At 40.7% G+C, this 21,193-nt stretch overlaps 1 protein-coding gene across 2 annotated transcripts in view; it reads left to right on the top strand.

Annotated features, from left to right (window-relative positions):
- Nucleotides 1-21,193, top strand: part of LOC126474895 (TBC1 domain family member 14-like) — a 332,809-nt gene that overhangs the window by 297,481 nt on the left and 14,135 nt on the right. For both annotated transcript variants that reach the window (XM_050102389.1, XM_050102390.1), the window contains exons 7-9: nucleotides 13,640-13,840; nucleotides 18,588-18,801; nucleotides 20,795-20,980. In XM_050102389.1, the coding sequence (XP_049958346.1) occupies nucleotides 13,640-13,840; nucleotides 18,588-18,801; nucleotides 20,795-20,979 (600 nt within the window). In that variant the 3' untranslated portion in view covers nucleotide 20,980. The remainder of the gene's footprint in view (nucleotides 1-13,639; nucleotides 13,841-18,587; nucleotides 18,802-20,794; nucleotides 20,981-21,193) is intronic.

Genomic DNA, 21,193 nt, shown 5'->3' with positions numbered 1-21,193 from the left:
AACCTCACCACTTTCGCCTGCCCACTCTATGGCTCACCCTTCGTCGGGTTCTGCTAAATCTCGAGCCCAAAGGTCAGACGCCAAGTCTTCGAAAAAAGAGCATTCTCGTGAAGAGTTTTTACGTACTGCAACTTCACAACCATCGGTTCCTCCTTCATCTAAACATCATACCTCCAAGAAGGCTACGAAGAAACACAGTTCCTCTCCTTCTCCGCCAAGGCGTGTCCCATCTACAGCACCACCTGGCGGAAATCGCCCTCGGCCATCTTCTGTGTCGCCGAGGCGCACTGCTGGTGGCCGGTCAACTGGCCGATCGTTGGTGGCAGGAGCTGCTCCTGACCAACCTATGGATCAGGATCTTCTGCCTTCGACTGAATGCCATTCCATGCTGTCGGTCGCAAGCTCTGAGCAGTCGTTGAGTTGACAGCGACCTTGGTCACAGTCCTCAATTTTCTGTTCACCCTATGTCCATTATCCACTGGAATATCCGCGGCATTCGCGCCAATCGGGATGAATTGTCGATCCTCTTACGATCCTACTCGCCGGTCATCTTCTGTCTTCAGGAAACAAAGCTGCGTCCCCATGACCGCTTTGTTCTCCCTCATTTTCAGTCCGTCCGATATGACCTCCCCTCAGTTGAAGGCACTCCAGCCCATGGAGGACTCATGATTCTGCTCCATGATACTCTCCATTATCACCCAATCCCCTTAAACACTTCCTTCCAAGCTGTCGCCGTCCGTCTTTCCCTTTCTGGATACACGTTCTCTCTTTGTACGGTATACATTCCATCGTCTACACCACTGGCACGAGCTGATCTCCTTCATCTTCTTGATCAGCTTCCACCCCCCTATTTGCTGGTTGGGGACTTCAATGCCCACCACCCGCTTTGGGGATCTCCACATCCTTGTCCACGTGGCTCACTATTGCTAGACGTCTTCCACCAAGCAGATCTAGTCTGCCTCAACACTGGGGTCCCCACATTTTTGTCTGCCTCCACGGCAAATTTATCTCATTTGGACCTTGCGGTCGGTACTGTTCCGCTAGCTCGGCGCTTCGAATGGTTCGCCCTTGATGATACACACTCGAGTGACCACTTTCCATGTGTTCTTCGACTGCAGCCTCAACTGCCATATATGCGCTCGCGACGCTGGAAGTTTGCCCAAGCCGATTGGACACTTTTTTCGTCTTTAGCGACATTCGATGACCGTCGCTTTCCCAGCGTCGACGATGAGGTCACACATTTTACCGACGTTATTCTCACAGCTGCGGAACGTTCAATACCACGCACCTCCGAATTGCCCCGGCGCCCCCAAGTTCCTTGGTGGAACGAGGCATGCCGTGACGCAATACGTGAGCGGCGACGTGCTCTTCGCATTTTCCGTCACCATCCAACCTTGGCCAACTGTATCCGATATAAGCAGCTCCGTGCGCGATGCCGTCGCGTCATCCGCGATAGCAAGAAGGCAAGCTGGAAATTCTTTATTAGCTCATTTAACACCTTCACTCCCTCCTCGGAAGTTTGGAGTCAGCTTCGACGGTTCTCAGGCGCGCCTAGGTTCTCCCCGGTCTCTGGGCTCACTGTCGCGCATGATACCTTAGTGGACCCCGTCGCAATTTCTAACTCATTGGGTCAGCACTTTGCTGAGATTTCGAGCTCTTCAAATTACCCGCCCGCGTTTCTCCCGAAGAAACGTGCAGCGGAAGTGCGACATCTTGCTTTCTCCTCTCAAAATCGCGAAAGCTACAATACTGTTTTCTCCATGCGCGAACTCCAACATGCACTCTCTTCTTCTCGCTCCTCCGCCCCAAGACCGGATGGTATCCATGTCCAAATGTTGCTGCATTTATCCACCCATAGCCTGCGTTACCTCCTTCGCCTTTATAATCGAATTTGGACCGACAGTACCTTTCCCAGGCGATGGCGGGAAGCTATTGTCGTTCCCGTTCCGAAACCTGGAAAGGACAAACATCTCCCCTCTAGCTATCGCCCCATTTCTCTCACGAGTAGTGTCTGTAAGGTTTTGGAGCATATGGTGAATTACCGTTTAGCTTGGTGGCTGGAATCCTGCAGTCTTCTAACACCAGCCCAATGCGGATTCCGACAGCATCGTTCTGCCGTTGACCATCTTGTTGCTCTCTCAACTTATATCATGAACAATTTCCTCCGGAAACGCCAAACGGTAGCAATATTTTTTGATCTGGAGAGAGCATACGATACCTGTTGGAGGACAGGCATCCTCCGCACACTGTTCTCTTGGGGCTTTCGAGGCCGGCTGCCCCTTTTTCTTTGCGAATTTATGGCAGAGCGCACATTTAGGGTGCGGGTGAACACTACTCTCTCCCGTACTTTCTCCCAAGAAAACGGGGTACCCCAGGGCTCCGTGCTGAGTGTTGTACTGTTTGCCATCGCCATTAATCCAATTATGGATTGTCTCCTTCCTGATGTCTCGGGCTCCCTCTTTGTGGACGATTTTGCGATCTACTACAGCTCTCAACGGACCAGCCTTCTTGAAAGACGTCTTCAAGGATGTCTCGATCGCCTCCACTCGTGGAGCATCGAAACCGGCTTCCGTTTCTCACCCAGTAAGACCGTTTGTGTTAATTTTTGGCGACGTAAGGAGTTTCTTCCGCCCTCCTTACATCTAGGTCCTGTCAACCTTCCGTTTTCCGACGTCGCTAAATTCTTGGGTCTTATGTTTGACAGAAAACTGTGCTGGTCCTCCCACGTTTCCTATCTTCCGGCTCGCTGTCTGCGTTCCCTTAACACCCTCCGTGTCCTGAATGGTACCTCTTGGGGAGCGGACCGAGTGGTCCTTCTCCGCCTCTATCGCGCCTTAGTGCGCTCAAAATTGGATTATGGAAGCATAGTCTACTCCTCTGCTCGGCCGTCTATTCTTCGGCGTCTCGACTCTATCCACCACCGTGGATTACGTTTAGTGTCTGGAGCTTTTTACACCAGCCCTGTGGAAAGCCTTGATGCTGAGACTGCTGAACCTCCGCTGTCCAATCGGCGGGCAGTCCTTCTGAGTCGTTATGCTAGCCATCTGTCTTCCATGCCTGCTAATCCAGCCCATGACCTTTTTTTCGACGCCTCCTTTGATGTCGGGTATGCGGGCCGCCCCTCCTCCCTACTACCCCCGGGAGTCCGCTTCCGTCAACTGCTCCATTCTCTTTCCTTCCGCTTTCCTAAAACCTTTTTGACAACTTGGGGTACAGCACCGCCTTGGCTCCGTCCCCGGATCGACTTGCTCAGAGACCTATGTCAATTTCCCAAGGATGGTACCCCTACACTTGTTTACCGTTGGGCATTTGCTGCTCTATGTGCACAAATGACGGAAGCCACCTTTATTTACACCGATGGCTCGAAAACATCGTTAGGTGTAGGGAGTGCCTATATTGTTGGCGACACCCCAAATCACTTTCGGCTTCCCGACCAGTGTTCGGTTTATACTGCGGAGCTTTACGCTATTCTCCAGGCTGTCCACTACATCCGCCGCCATCAGCGGATACAGTACGTAATCTGCTCAGATTCTCTCAGCTCTCTCCTCAGTCTCCAAGCTCTTTACCCTGTGCACCCTCTGGTCCACCGGATTCAGGACTGTCTGCGCTTGCTCCACCTGGGGGGGCGTCTCAGTGGCGTTCCTCTGGCTCCCGGGACATGCTGGTATCTGTGGAAATGAGGCGGCCGATATAGCGGCCAAGGCTGCAGTCTCTCTTCCTCGGCCAGCTATTCAGTCTCTTCCGTTTACCGATCTACGGAGCGGTTTATGTCGCCAAGTTGCTCATTTATGGCATGAGCATTGGTCAACACTTCCCCATAATAAATTGCGGGAAGTGAAAGCCCTTCCTTGCGCTTGGACCTCTTCCTCCCGAACGCGTCGTCGGGAGGAGGTAATTTTAGCTAGACTCCGGATAGGGCACTGTCTTTTTAGTCATCGACATCTTTTAAGCGGTGATCCTCCCCCACTCTGTCCCCACTGCTCTCAGCTGTGGACGGTCAGACACCTTTTAATTGAATGCCCCTATTTTAATCCGTTACGCTCCCGTCTACAGCTATCGCCTGATCTATCGTCGATTTTAGCAGATGACACGCGCTCAGCTGACCGCGTTCTACAGTTTATTAGTGACAGTGCAATGACATCAGTCATTTGAGGCTTTTTTTTTTGGGGGACAACCAACCCCTTTCTATAGTGGATTTTTAAGCATTCCTTCTCCTTTAGTTTCTCAAATTTTATGACTTTGTTCCCATTGCTGCTGATTTTAAATTTCGTTTTTTTCCTGTTTTCTACGTCACGGGTTGGGCGCTAATGACCATAGAAGTTTTGCGCCCTAAAACCACAAAAAAAAAAGGAATAAGATTAAATATGAAGTGAGGAAACATTAAACATAAGGTCCCACAAGTTTTGGCGCTTGGCATGCTCCCATTTTGACTCTTCTGGGGCATTGGAAGAACCTTAAAAACACAGATATTTGCTGAGGACACTAGTATACTGGTAAAGGGGCCCAAACACGTCTCTCTCTGATGGAGTCATTAGAATAGTGGGGCAGGCTTAGAAATGGCTCACAGTATGCAGTTCCAAACAAATATGACTTGTGATACCAAAACTAGAGATCAGTGGGCATAAATGGGTTGAGACTCCATGTGCATAGTTTTTGGATAATAAACTGAGTTGGCACCTGTACAGGGAGTAAGGTAGTTGAACATCTTTTGCCTTGTCAAGTTTATTCATTTCATTCCTCAAAACTATTCTTGCTTTGTTCTTAGCATTTTGATTTTTTGGGCATAGTATAAGATTGTTGTATTTTTGATGACACAATGAAGTATTTTTAAATCCTGATTGTAGTACATTTGTCTTGAGTCTGCATTCAATAAAGCTTTCTGTTCCTGGCCCAAGATACTTAATTTCAGATGTTAGCTACCCTCCTCTTGGCTTCCAATGGAATTATTCACTGGAATAAAAGGCATCACCCATAGTCCTATTAAACATTTTTTTAGAAAATAATTAAATTTCTCCTCTGATGTGTGTCCTTTGTGAACGTCTTCACAATCTTTGTCCTGTAAATTCTCACTCAGTAATGTAACTGACCCAACTTTTGCAATTGTGGGAAATTTTCTTTTCCCTTCTTAACTAAACCTAACTGATAGGTTGCTTTATTGCTCCAAGTGCAGATCCAGGGGAGGAGGGGGAAAGGGGGCCATGAACTGCCTCTTCCCTCAGCACCAGGACATTTCACGTCAAGTATTTATACTTTTACACATACTAATTCTCATATTTCTCAGCTATCTTTTAGAGAACAAAGTAGTATCAAAACTGTCAAGAAAATGCAAGAAATTCTAGAAACTTAGAAGCTATAGTAAACACAGCAAGCTTTCTGTTTGTGTGATTGAGGATTTGCCGATATAGATGGGATTGTGACCTGGCCGGCTTCAGGAAACTTTCCGATCAGGAAAAAGTGCTTGCAACTGCTCGTAAGTTCACAAGTACAATCAGCAAACTGCAGGAAATTGATTTAGGCACAACAGAAGGATCCTCCACCCAGAAAAATAGACTTACATGAACATAGTCAGAAATGACTGAGATAAACAGCAGCACTCCATGTACATTCATAGCCATAGACTTCAGACTTTTGTTAATTTCATAATACTAAGCAAAATGCTGATAACAGTAAATACAGATATCGATTTTTTATGGTGCAAATTGACATTACCAATGTTGTGAATGTTTGTTGCTTTTGGAGTTCTTAAATCAGAAGAGTGGAACATGGGCTTCTCAACTTTTTGGACAATGCTTTTCACATGTACTTCACTGAATGAACCACAATTTCTTTGAAGTTGTGCTAAAGCAATGTCCTAAGCATTGATTTAAATGTATTATTATTACTATATTAAGAAATTGTATTTATTTAATTCTTGCTGTTACTATAATCATTGGATTTGCCATGTTAATAGTGGGGTGACAGCAAGTTGGGGTCATGCGTGTGTAGCTCTGTGAACGTGACAATCCTAATCTTGGAAGACAAGAGTATCTACAATGCACTCATCGTAAAGACTGATAAAAGGGGCCCTCACTTGAATCAGAAGATTTATTTCAACATTCTTATTGGTCATGTTCACAGTAACTTGAATTGGTGAGCCGAGATCATGGTATGAAAAACATCCCACACACACGACGGAACTACCTCCTCCTGAACTACACCCTCCATCCATTGTGCCTTAAATGCCTCATTAGTCTGTTGGTGCTTTTGATGTCCTCCGTCTTTTGAAAAGAGGAAAAATCGCGATTTCTTGGACCACACAAAATGCCACCAGTCAGCTGCTGTCCAGTATGTGTCACCTGGCACATTGGAAATGTGCAGCTTTATGTTTCATTGTGAACAATGGCCATTTCTATGTCTACATGATTATTCTGCAACTCACATTTAAGTGCTTGGGAGAGGATTTATACAACCCCTTCCATACTGTTTCTGGACTGTTTCACTCTCATGGGAAAAATGAACACTTCAATCTTTCTCTGTGTCTCTGACTTTTCTTATTTTATTATGATGGTCATTTCTCCCTGTAAGTTGGTATCAACAAAATATTTTTCCATTTAGGGGAGAAAGTTGGTGGTTAAAATTTCATGAAAAGATGTTGTCACAATGAAAAACTCCCTTGCTTAAATGGTTGCCCTCCTAGCTGGTTTATTATATCCATCACACATTCTCCTATTTCATGATAATACAAAAGGAGCTCCCTTTCTCTGAACTTCTTTCGTATCCTCTGCAAACAGCCTTGTTGTGGTGGTAACTTTGGTACCTGTCAGACCGAAGTTAAGTGCTGTCTGACTTGGCTAGCACTTGGATGGGTCACCGTCCGGGTCTGCTGAGAGCTGTTTGGAAGCGGAGTGCACTCAGCCCTTGTGAGGCCAAGTGAGGAGTGACTTGACTGAACAGTAGGGGGCACCAGTCATGAAAACTGACAACAGCCAGGAGAGCTGTGTGCTGACCACATGTTCCTCCGTGTCTGTATCCTGTGATGCCCAGGGCTGAGGATGACATGGAGGCCGATCAGTACTGTTGGGCCCTTTCAGGCAAGCAGTTCTTCAGAATAGGATGGACAGGTATAGTGTAGGAAGTCTCTTTAGCGTCTTCTACGTATTCTGCCAGCAAAACAGTCTTTTGTTCACCCCACCTTCCCAACAACATTTTACATGTGATGATTCCAATTTAAGTTGTTTGTAACTGCAATCCCTAGGTATTTACCTTGATCAACAATAGACTTTCTTCCTCCAGTAATCATGTGGAAGAACATACACACTTCTCTGCGGAACCCCAGATCTCTCTTCTGTTACACTTGGTGACTTCCTGTCAGTTATTGTGCACTGTAACCTTTCTGACAGAAAATCATGAATCCACTCACAAAACTGAGGTGGTACTCCATAGATATGCAAAATCATAAGCTGATTGATTGTAAGGAACAGTGTCAAAAGCCTTCTGAAGTCTAGAAACGTGGAATAAACTTCAGATCACTCATTGAAGCACTAATTACCTTGTCTGAATAAAAAGCCAATTCTTTCACAAGAATATTTCCTGTATCTGTGCCTACTGTGCATCTATAGATAATATTCTTTGAGGTATTTCGTAATATTCTAACACAGTATATTTCCAAAACCCTACTGCAAATCAGTGTCTGTGATATGGGTCTATAATTCATTGTATTATTTCTTTTTCCTTTCTTGTGTAGTGGTGTGACTAGTGAAACTTTCCATTCTTTAGATATGTATCTTTCATTGAGCGAGTGGTAGTACATGATAGCTAAAATTTAGCTATTTCATCAGCGTACACAGAGAGGAATTTGACTATCTGGACCAGATGATTTGCTTTTATTAAGTGACCTAAGTTGCTTTGCTACTCTCAGTGTATCGACATTCAAGTTACTTGTGTTGGCAGTCGTTCTTCATTTGAATTCTGTATATTTACTGCATCTTCTCTGGTGAAGGAATTTCAGAAAACCGACTTCAGTAACTCTTCTTCAGTGGCACTGTCAGTGGTAACATTACCATTGCTAATATGCAGTGAAGATGTTGTGTGCCTTACTGCTGGTCTACTACACATGCCATCAGAATCTTTGAGTTTTCTGTCAGATTTTGAGACCTAGTTTTGTTTTGAATCTATTAAAAGTGTCTCCCATTTATGTATATGTAAAATTTTTGAGCCTCTGTAAAGTATAGCCAATCTAAGAGATATTGCATTATTCTGAATCAGGCAAACATTTTTTTGTAGTAGTGTCCTGACCTGTATTGTAAGCTATATGGGATATTTTCTCTCTTAATAGTTTATAAGCATGAAACTCAATTGCCCCCAATGCTATTCTTTTGAATCCAAGACACATGTTGTCTGCACTTAGATTGTTAATTTGGAAGGAATGGAGGTGCTCTCTGAGGAAGGTGTCAAGCAAATTATCTATCTTTTTAACCAGATATATTTTGGGTTAATTTTCATGGATTTGGATGTTTTGGTACTCAGTTACTACAGTGACCTTACAGTCACTAATACCTGTATTCATCATGGTGCTCTCTATTTACTCAGGGATGTTTGTTGCTATTAAGTGTAGTATGTTATCACAGCTATTTACACTTCATGTGGGCTCCTTGCTCCTTTGCAAGGTACTAAAACACCAGATGTCCATCGTATGCATTTACTATAGCAAAGTTTGCTTGGAATCAAAACAGTGGAAACCCCCAGATATTAGGAAAAGGGTAGATTGCTGCTCACTGTAAAGATGATCTGTTGAGTTGCAGACAGGCACAACAGAAAACTGTTTCACATTAAAGCTTTTGGCCAAAGACTCCTTCACAAAGAAAAATAACACACACACACACACACACACACACACACACACACACACACACACACAAGAACAACTTATGCGTGCATGACTGCTACCATTCGCAGCTCCAACAGGGATGCAACTGTCACGTGGACAGCAGGCAAATGGGAGTGGGAAAGGGAGGGATAGTAGGGTAAGCGGGGGAGGGGGGGGGTGGGTCGAAAGATGGTAGGGCATGTAGGGACTAGATGGTGGCCTGATGAAACTGCCAGGCACAGCATTGGGAGATGAGGTGTGAGGGAATCCTAACAACACATTCTCCTCTCCCGAAATTATCCTGGACTCAACCTTCATTAATCCACTGCCCCACACCCTCCACCCAGTAGTTTCTTTCTCCCTCTGTCCTATCATCTCCTCCCTTTTCAAGTCCATACCCACATTGTGTGCCACCCTCTGCCAAAGAAACTGCACATCCTTTTCCTTTCCCTGCTCCTCTACTTCTCCTCTCTCAATTTTTTGCCTCCACACCCCACCTTCTGACACTGTGCCTGGCACTCTCGTCTGGCCACTGTCTAGTCCCTGCCTCACAAGACAATGCTCTTCTCTCTACCAACCCATACACTATTATCCCTCTCCCTTACCCGCCTCACTCCAGAGTGCTATTCATGTGACAATCGCATTCTGGTCAGAGCTGCCATTGGTAGCAGTCATGTGTGCATGGTTTTCTGAAGAAGCCTTTGACCAGAAGCTATAATGTGAAACAGTCTTTTCATTGTGCCTGTCTGCAAGTCAATGGGCACCTTTATGGTGAGTTGCAGTCTATCCTTGACCTAATATTGTTGACTTGGAAACTGTTTGAGATGGACTTGGATTCACTGGCAGCAACAATTCATGAGGTTTGAAACTGATTATCAGTGACAAGGTGTGGCACTCGTCTCTGGTCTCTGCGGTGTATTTTCACGTGCGTGCGAAGGATTTTACGTTGCTGCTGCAATGCAATTTCTTTTATAATTTTTATTCACCTACATCTTTACAGTGGTAGATCTTCGCACGTAAACTCCTGACTGCAGCTACTTAAGAGATCACAGAAAAGCAGTGTTGAGGAAACTGTAACCTCATAGCTACACGCCGGAGGCCGCTATAAGTAAAATTTGCTGAAAATTTTCTATGTACTTTAAAGAAATGATTCGAAAAGGGGATGTCACTCGTACTTTAAACATGAAGTTCAAATTTAACCTTCAATAGATCTTTATTGCCATTAAGCTAGATCATCAGCCCACATTTAAGAAAATTACTAAAGTTTCTACTCACAGTTATCACCATACCTAAAACAGCCAGAACTTTTACCTTCCCAAATTCCAAAACCAATTACTTGCAACACAGTCTATGATCGGCCAATTACTTTCGCACACGATATTCAGTGGTTGTCTTTAGTAAAAGTTTATGCTCGCCATAAAATACTCAGTAAGAATATACTCAATACCGCCACGCTATATTATTCAAAGTTCACTCACGATTTTCATCGGAACGAATTATCACAACACTCTAAAGTTTTCATAAACAGTGTCTGGTCACTACCAGATACCATTAACACTGGACCGTAATGCGGAAGTCATCCCAAGACTTCATCTTACACGTAATGCGAAAAGTCACATCCGGCATAACCGCCTCCAATCAAAGCTAGCTCGCGACTCCCTCTCACTCTCCCACACTCAAAACTATATCTCCTCGCTAGGCGGCCAACCGTCTTGCTTCTCATTTGCTGTCGACGCTTAGACCAATGAGAACTCACTCCTAGGGTGCGGCTCACGCCAAAATCTAGCAAGCACCAACCACTTCTCTAGGCTCATTGACGTCATCAAATTAAGTAACACAAAACTCTCTAATTAAATGAACAAAACAAAATGAACTATAAGCTTTACTCTACATCTGGAAATTTATTATGTAGTTGTGAATGTTCTGGCTGTCTTATGTATAAGCATACATACTTGGACATCCGACATTCACTAGTAGGGGAACCACTAGTATATTCATTTCCCACGTTAGAGTTGGAACACTTGCCAGTTCCTGTAGAGAATTACATGAATGATTTTTAATAATGCCAAACGTCCCACATACTCTCACGCCCGCATTCTCATTCACACGTGCCCTAACACACAATACACACATTTACTTAGAATTCTTGAAATTATTATTATAGAAAAGTCACAGAGGTTTTCTGAAACTAAAAACTTTCCAAATTTATATATGAACACTGAAAGTGTTATCAGATCATCGTACATAGTCTCTGAAGGTGAACTATTACATCACTGTATTTATTAAAATTCTTGACTGTTGGAAAATTACGTGGGTTGTTTTTTTTTAAATGGAATTTTACTAACTTCCAAAATACAACTATTTTTGATCTCAGACTTTGACATATTGTTTGTTTTCACAACAGAAGGATGTACATGAAATATGACGGTCCTCAGGTTATTCCTTTATTAGTTATTAATATTTTCAGTTTCGTATAATGTAAGTGGCCTGCCAGCGCTATTCCACTGCTTTCACACGCGCAGCTGCAACAGATGGTAGTGACGTCAGTCTGCAGGACACAACTCGTCCGTTACTGACCGTATAATACTCTACCGGCTTACATTGCAGCCCACATACATTCTGAAGTAAAGCTTTTAATAGACAAATGGGCGATCGCGCACTAGTTGCAACGCCACATCCCTATTGTTCAGAATCTTTTTATGACCGCTGTCATTACACCACATTAGATAACTGTGAGTGGTACACTCTGCTGTGATACCCAGTAAATCAGGCAACTTTGTTTATAACACACACACACACACACACACACACACACACACACACAGACACACAGACACACACACACACAGAGAGAGAGAGAGAGAGAGAGAGAGAGAGAGAGAGAGAGAGAGATACACCACTCCAAAGTCACAAGTGTGTTATTTTAAGGGGGGTGCCTTTCTGTCCAGTGAGCTAACTTAACTTTGTTGTCTGTGGATCAATGTGTATTATCACTAAGTGACACTTCATTACTATAAATTAAACATGTGTTAATAATGCTAAAGCTGGAGAAACTAAACATCTAATTAGATTTACTTATACTGCAGCGTTTTAATCACTGGAATATCAAATTAGTTCCACTTCAGTATCTCAAGGCTATTTCCAGCATAAGTGTTGCCAACATCACAAGGAGGGCTATTTTCAGTCATTATGTGGGCATTATGTAAATGGTCCTTGAGTTTCATGGGAATCCTTTGAAGAAAGATGAACATCTTTCCGAGGACACTGTTGATGAAGTTCAGAGATTAGACATTGGTGGTACTCAATAGAATAACTCTACTTCCTCCAACATTCATGTGTGTGAACCATAAGGACAAAATATAAGGACAAAATAAAGGAGATTAGGGTTCTTCCAGGACAATAATTGTCCATCACTCGATTTACTAGTGGCACAGGAAAGGTGATGACTAGCAGTGGTTAAAAGTGCTCTATGCCATTATCTGTACAATCACTTGCAATGTGATAATTCATTATTTGTGCAACATCCAAAACAATGCTGGATTAAATAGGAACTTCCGTACTTTCACTCTCGGTATACTGCACCTGGCTTCACCAACATGTTTGTAGCTTCTGTCATTCCTCTCCTTTTTGTGTTTTCTCCACCACTGCTAATTCCTCCATAATCTCTCTTGCTCACTTTCCCCTATTTATTATTATTATTATTATTATTATTGTTGTTGTTGTTAAAAACCCCGTAACACAAAATTCCAAGTTCTCTTGCATTTATTATGTTGACAGAAACTTAAAATCGTGATTATACTTGGCCATCTTAACAACAGACCTTTAAAAAAATAATGCCTTGCTCATACCTATTTCAGTGTCATTACTTAAGTATTTGGCCACAAGAATGCATCCAGTTGTACGTATGTGGTTTGGCTGTCATATATATATATTTAAGGTGGTTGCCACTAGATATTGCCTTTATCCAAATACACAACAACAAAACACAGGCTTTCAGCCTCTGTCTTGTATTGTTGTGTAGGCAGTGCTTCTAAAAATGGATGGCTAAAGCAATGCTGAGTTTGACACTGAATTTAGCAGCTCAGAAAGTGAAGAAGAATGTGTTATTACTTCATTGGAGATGGATAGTGATGACAGTTCGTCAGATGATGAAAAAGTGCTCACCCCTGGCGTGTGATAAATACATCTGCTGTGCTTCACCCACCTCCTCAAAGATCTCCATTCACAGGAAACTATTGTGAAATACATGGTTAGACATAATATCTATACAGAAACAAAAAAAAACCGACTTTAAGTTTCGGGATACTTAAGGTAAAGTACAGTGCATGAGTATACGCAGGATTTTAGTACAAGTGATCTTCATAAGGTTTTAACTCATTTTTTTGATAGTTAAAATAATAAAAAAATATGTGTTTTTGGAAAATTATTTGTAAAAAAAAAAAAAAGAAAAAAAAAAGTTACAGTACCTGTATGTTATAATAATATAATTCTAATGTAGTTTCATAACTCTTTTTTGTGCACAATGTTCATTTAAAGAGAATCTTTAAGAATACTTAGTTAGATGTAAGAGAGGCCATCTTGGCAGGTAAAATGAACGGATGGATGGATAAAGAAATAACAAACTTCTATATAGTTTGCATCCTAAGCAGTAGTAAGAAAAAAATCACATTCTGGAATAAAGTGTATTGCCAAATTATTGTAACAACATCTTTAAATCCTAACTTCTGTGATCAAGATCTGTAATCATTTTTGCCACTTTGAGGCTGCAACTCCTGCATGTTACTTCTGTTTCAGGGTGGTCCATATTATGATATTTTGCATAGTCTTCTTGGGGCCTATGTTTGTTACCGTCCAGATGTGGGATATGTCCAGGGAATGTCTTTCATAGCAGCCGTCCTGATATTAAATATGGAACCAGCCGAAGCATTTATCTGCTTTGCTAATCTTCTCAATCAGCCATGTCACATGGCTTTCTTCAGGCTTAATCAAACTGTGGTAAGTTTTTATACCTATTCTCTGATATAACTTAATGTTTATTCTCAGTGTCCTCCCAAAGCTGTTAATCAGTTTTGTTTCAGTGTTTGCATTTTGAAATGTTTGTGAAGGATATGTGGTAAAAAGATAAAGATAAAAAAACCATTTTCATTTATAAAACTAACAGAAAAAATAAATAAATGAGGAAACAGTGTTGACTGAAAGACAAACAATGTAGACATCTGAGGGGGGAGGGGGATTAAGAAAGTGTTTAGGGAATCTTGTTTACATACATATAAAAATGCTGTGGCCAGATGATTTTGGGTGAGAACAGCATTTTTTTAAAATCGTTTTTCATTAAGTTAATGTGAACCATAATTTTCTCTAGTGCAGAAAAAGTAGCATTAATAGTGGGCATGGAAACGAGTAATTTACCCCTAAGAAAGTTGTAACAACAACTCGTGCTAGGTTTCTCATGTTAAATTGAGTGTGAAATAATCTTTCTGATTATTCCCAAAGTTTTTCCTTTGTTGAAATATTGTCTTTGTCTCATACTCAGAGAGGTTGTGCTATTGCACAAGTATCATTTACAACTGTGGCCAGAATCTCCGCCCTCTTAACAATGGGAGCACATGAAAGAAATTATGCAACATAAACATTTATTTATTTCTTGCAGGAACATTATGGCATGTTTGTCTATCAGCAATATCTTGTATAATGGTTTGTTAGCACATGCCAAAGACGTTTGCCAGTAACAGTCATGTAATTACCTTATTGTAGAACAGTTTTAATCACCGAGCGAGGTGGCGCCGTGGTTAGACACTGGACTCGCATTCGGGTGGACGACGGTTCAATCCCACATCCGGCCATCCTGATTTAGGTTTTCCGTGATTTCCCTAAATCGCTCCAGGCAAATGCCGGGATGGTTCCTTTCAAAGGGCACGGCTGACTTCCTTCCCCATCCTTCCCTAATCCGATGAGACCGATGACCTCGCTGTCTGTTCTCCGTCCCAAAAAACCACAACAACAACACTTTTAATCAGTATATTATCATTATTATGTACTTGTCAGTAATGTGTTTGACATCCAGAGAATGTTTTGGATTTAAGTACATCACCGATTACAAGTATGTAGTGTAAAAAAATTAAGATGCTGATTAAAATTGTCATAATTAGATAATCATTAGTGCCCCAACAGAGCTTTGCACAGATTGCACTAAGTGTCTGTTGCTGGACAACTTACCTGGTGCAGTTGTAATGGTATCAAACTTTGTCCAGTAGTGCCCGAGATTAACCTTTGCGTACAGACAGAAAGAAATTGGTGGGAACATCAATTTAGTAATAGTATAGATCTGACTGTTACTGGCAAATGATCTCAGCATGGGTTCAGAAACTAGAGATCTTATAATGTTCGGGATGGTGGGCCTGGGTTCAGTACCAATCCAGCAGTAAATAGAGGAGTGTACCACAGAACTTCTGAAGACCTAAACAAATCAATACTTACAATGCAGACATTGCTAGATAGCTGATATAAAAATGAAAATGGTATACTATGATTATTTTGATTCCATAATGTCATACGGGGTTATTTTTTGGGGTAAGCTTAAGTTGCCTATGTCGAAAAAGGTGTAATAAGAATTATTTACGTCGTGAAATCAAGAACATGTTGCACAGACCTGTTTAGAGAACTATTTCTCTTTGGAAAACAGAATATGAATCTATGGAATCAGTAGCGTAAATAAGAATAATCTTCGCAAAGGTTTAAAGTCACTCACTTTGATCCAGAAATATGTCAATTATTAAGGAACACACATTATCATTATCTTGCCAGCAGCCATAAAAAGTTTCACTGCTAATAAAGTTCAGTTTAAGAGAAGTATAAAGGATTTGTTGGAGGGCTACTCCTCCTCCTCAAGTGAGGAATTTATTAGTAGAATCATCTGACGTGTATATGTTAATAATGATACCAAATAATGCAAGTATTAGTACAATGTGACTTCTCTACATATTTAGTGTAGTGTGATCATTGTAAATGTGTTGTAAGACATTCTTTCTATATGATCATGTATGGTTAGAATAGCCTAAGAATTATTATAAGCACCTCAGTGTACTCAACGCATTCATGTTTGTGACAAGTTTTTTATTACCTTTTAAATGAAAGTATGTGTAAGATTTTTTGACTTATTCCACATCCATAAGTACTTTGCTTAGGATCTATGGAAAGTACTTTAGTGTATATTTGTTTTTCTATGTAAATATTTGTTTTCTTGTTCTTCTAAAATGCTCTGCATCTTGGCAAATTTCCTTACTATGGATCTATTGGAACAAAAAGTACAGCTAATCTAATTTGAATAAAAGTAGTCTCTATTGGGAGCTATTTGCCTGCAAACAGAACAGTTCTTAAAACTCACACTGGGTGGGAAAATCTACTCTGCATGCAGTCTGCATACAGTCTGTATGCTGTGTCCAGCTGGTAACTAATGACTCTGTGAAAATCTGTACACACACATCACAGGACAACTGTGAAAAGCCAATAGGGAGGGAGGTGCACAAAAATCACAATTAAACTATCCATCAGAAAAATGTGATTTATTGGCATCTATTAGATCTTGACAAAATATCACTTCTACTACTTTATTAGACCATCTTCTCCCAATAGCTGATGGCTTCACACAATGACATATGACCATTTTCTACCAAGCATTTGCATGCTCATTAGACTGGCCACTGTCCTATCAGAATTTTATACATGTGCATCAAAAATGCATTTTAAAATTCTTGTAGACTTTCTGTACTGAAAAACTTTGTTGATGACAAAGCAACATTAACTCCCAATTTCAATAGTGTTAAACACTTCAAAAACACCATCTTCACCCCATAAGATGAAGTAGAAAGTAAAAAGATTTATTTGTTCAGTAAACTAGATAAAGAAGCAGCAGTGTCATATCTTAATGAGCTTCAAATTTTTAACTTAGGACAGGAGCATTTAGAGGAACTATGCAGTGTGTTTAAAAGAATAGTTGACCATGCTCCAGATGGATACATGATACATACCCAGCAGAACAGTTCATAATGGCAGGAGCCCTTTACAGTGTACAGCCTCTGTAAACAAATTCTGAGAGAAATGGGCTGACACATAATAGGTGTGAAACAAAGCAGAGATCCATAGACAGAGGTGTTGAGAATGAAATGTATTTGCCTGTCAAGAGAACAGTGCATGAAGCTTTCGGTGATAACCATACCAGTATATCATCAAAAGATTTTTCACAAACCCCAGTGAAATTCTGGTGGCATGTGGAGGATGTTAGTGACATGATAGTTATTGCCCAGACAACTCATGGACAAGACAGGAAGTAAAGCTGAGAGCTACAAAGTAAAAGCACAAATGTTGAACTCAAGTTTTCAAATGTTCATTGCAAATGAAAAGCCATGGGTATTGGCCCAATTTAATTCTTGCACCACTGAAAAGATGAGTGATATAGGTATTGGTGTCTGTAGCGCTAAGAAAAGCTCCAGGACCTGATAAAACTTGTACTAGATTCTATACCAAATTTGTACATAAGCTGGCTCCTCTTTCAACTATAACATACTGTGTGTCCCTTCAAGAAAGAATAGTGCCCAGCGGTTGGAAGAAAACAAAATTGCTGTCCAATATCCTTGATAGCCATTTGTTTTAGAGTTATATAACATATTCTGAGCTCTAACATAATGAAGTATTTTGAACAGAAGACCACCTCCATGCCAACCAATATGGCCTCCAAAAAGAAAGATCATGTGAAACTTGACATGCACTTGTCTCACGTGACATATTGAAAGCCGTGGATTAAGGCAGTTGGGTAGATGCATTATTCCCCCGTTTCCAAAAAGCATTTAGCTCACTACCACATTGATTCTTAGTGTAGAAAGTATGATTGTATGGACTCTCAAGTGAACTTTGTTGCTGAAGTGAGGATTTTTTTGATAGGGAGGATGCAGCAAGTTATCTTCGATGGAGAGTCATTGACTTATGTAGGAATAACTTCGGGTGTGCCCTAGGAAGTGTGTTGCTGTTGTATGCCGTATGTTAATGTTAATGTCGGTGTAGACGCAGATGCAGATCCCAATATATAACATGCTTCCTACAACCACTAGAACGTTTAGCTCATTGCTCAATTTTGCTAGGTCCCAGTCACTCCCTCAGATTGTTTTGAAAGTCAGATCTTTCAGCTAATCAGTTTCAGGAGCTACCAAGGAAAGAGCATCTGGTGCTGAACTCTCAGGCTCAGTTAACTGTGGCAGTCTAGTGTTCCTCTTAGCACTGCACCATTTTTTTTATTACGTAGTACTAGTAATTAGATGGCTGCTTTCTATCTCGGTACATCATGGACTTGAAACTTTTGTCTTTATGTTCGGATGTAAAGTGATACGGTTTTCTTGTGGGGGGCGGGAGGGGGGGGGGAGGCTAAAATTAATAACACAAAGTACTTTATAAAGATCCTAATGCTAGTTTTCCAGTTTATGAAAAGACATCTTTCCTTTGCTGATGTCTGTCAGGAGTAAAAATCAGCAGTCTATACTGAAGATGATTTTGTGGAGCATTATGGCAAAATTAACAGAATAATTAAATCTCAAAATGAAGTGCAGCCAGTAAAAGAAAAAAAATATTTACTGCATTACACAGGATACAGTAATTCACAAACAGTACACATCAGAGTTATCTGTAATATTTTCTTTATCTATAGAGATATTGCATACTGTTAGTTTCATGATTTTTTTTTATTTGTCCCCAGATGAATGCATATTATGCAGCATATGACTGTGTGTTCCATGAGAACCTGCCAAGGCTGCATGCACATTTCTCATCGGCTAATTTAACAGCTGATCTCTACCTCCTTGACTGGTTATATACTGTCTTTGCAAAAGCTATGCCACTTGATGTAGCGTGTCGTGTATGGGATGTCTTTCTGCGGGATGGAGAAGAGTTTCTTTTCAAGACTGCACTAGGTAGGTTTTGGATGAATGAATGTGCTTTTCATATCTTGTTGAGTAGAAATCTGCGAGTCATTTCAGTAAATACTTGTTAACCTGAAAATAATAGATCTACATTGAGCCTGTCCAGCATCCTTGCAAAGAGAGAGTTGCTTGTAAGAGTATTTATATTTCCAACAAAAGTGATGGCATTTTGCAACATCATTTTGCTGTATTATATAAAACCTAATGTTGGTTTAGCTGATGTTTTGTGAAAAATCTTTCTTTTTTAAAAAATTTACATGATTCTGTTTAAAATGGATAAATAATATGTGTAGAAAAACATATGTGCTATTTCTGCTTAAGTGATGGTTTTGGTTTTTGATGATGATGAAATATGAACTGAAGAAAAGCTACAGTCAAAACATACTACTTGCTTGCAAATAGTGTGTAAAGCTGAAAATAAGAGAAAGTTTTGGAGGACACAACATAGTGTGATTCAGTGTATTTAATTATAGCATACCATTAAATATAAACTGCAATTTATTTGCCAGTTTACATCTTAATTACATAAACAGATCAGGGAGAATTAAATGAAAGGAAATTATTAAGTAATCTGTACAAACCTTTTGTAAATCAGTGTATGAAATGTGCCAACAGCATTTGTTAGTCATTTTTAAATATGTACTCCTACAAATATCATTTGATGTTGCTCCCACAATTTCATATAAGAGTGCAGTAAGTAAATTAACTTACCAGTGCATTACTTCAAAAGCTGAAAGTATAGAATTATTTTAATCATTAAGTGAAATGATGCAGTAGTAAAATAATTGGATTTTTACTATAGAGAATTGTGATTTTTATCAGTTCCTTGATTGTCAAAAAGTTTCTATAGACAAACACCTAAATTTTTTTCATAGGCAAATAGAATAATATTTATCTAAAATACTTTCTGTATCTGAAGTGTAATGCTTAGAGAGAGAATTTCCATCTATCTCATGATACCAGATTTCCTGTGCCACATCCCCAATCTACAAAATCCCAGTGGTCAGTTCTTACGCAACCCCTTTCATATGCATCCGTGAAGATCAGCATATTTCAGTCATTAGAGGCATGTACAATCCTGTCAGAGGCGGGGCTAGCTGTGAAAGCAGTCTTGCCATATACTAACTTGAGTGTAGCTTGGCAGAGTCTTTTACATGAGTATGTCCACCAATTAAGTATGTACTGGAATGAATGGCCATTACCAAACTGTGGCCATCTGACCATCCAGTAGCTACTGCATAACACATGGCATTTGAATCGTTGCTCCCCTACCTGCTCCTAATACCACCTACTTTGCACTATGAGTGTGGAAATTGGTGCTTAAGATTCATTCTTCGATTCCACAAGCCTACTCTACCTTATTAGCCCACCTTCTTCTTCCTGCCCCTGAACTTCACTCATTTACAAACTCTTCTCTGTATGGTCTCTCCCTGCAACTGTTCTATCTGATCCTCCCAGTCTACTCCTTGTGCACATAAGCCCCCTTGTTTATGCTACAGTAAGCTAACCAGTGCCATATTCCTATCCTATGCACTTTCTGCATCTCACAACCAGCCATCATCCACCCTTCCCTCCCTCTGCCTGCCTGTTGTGGTTTCTTAATATTCCACCAAGGACCTTCCATTATCATATTTTCTGTGGCATTGTTTTATTTGCAGCACCCACAGATTGGCTGGGCATTCATACTGATATTAATGCAGCAGCAGGAACCACTTTTTTTTTAAATGTGCACAGTCACTCATTCCACATGCCTGAAGGCTGTCCTTTATGAAATATGATAGTTTCTAAATGAAGGAATCATTTTGAGGAGCAATTCAATGGCATAGAGGTGTTGCAGCTATTAGTCAGGCACTTCCTGTAGTTTTAGTAATATGTGCAATACATAATTAATAAGTTCGTTTTCAAAATAAGAAAGCCTAAATTAATGATATTTTTGTACATATTTTGTACAGTTATATTGTATTTTCTTCTTTTCTGTGAACAGGTGTTCTTCATCTACATCAAGAAACATTATTACAATTGGATTTTCTCCATGGAGCTCAATTTCTCACAAGATTACCAGAGGACATGTCAGCTGATAGGTTATTTCGATCAATAGAATCAATCCGCATGTCTGTTGGGAAACTACGTTTCTCGGAGGTGCTTGCCTCCCATATAGAACCTAGCTGAGGTAAGGATGCACAGATCACACTTTTTTCAACTTTTTGGTTCACTATATTCACCACTACTTGTTCAGTATATAATTATGTTATGTAAAGAAAAATACACTTATTTTCATTCCTTTAAAGCCTTGAAATAACACACGCTGTTTTATGCAGTGTATTGTGTTCACGTGAACACTGTATACTTTTAGAATAGGAGATACAGTGAAGATACAAAACAA

Source organism: Schistocerca serialis, chromosome 4, assembly GCF_023864345.2.
Source record: "Schistocerca serialis cubense isolate TAMUIC-IGC-003099 chromosome 4, iqSchSeri2.2, whole genome shotgun sequence".
Taxonomy (NCBI): domain Eukaryota; kingdom Metazoa; phylum Arthropoda; class Insecta; order Orthoptera; family Acrididae; genus Schistocerca; species Schistocerca serialis.
The sequence above is the reverse complement of the archived record's forward strand: the minus strand, read 5'-3'. Positions and strand labels throughout refer to the sequence as shown.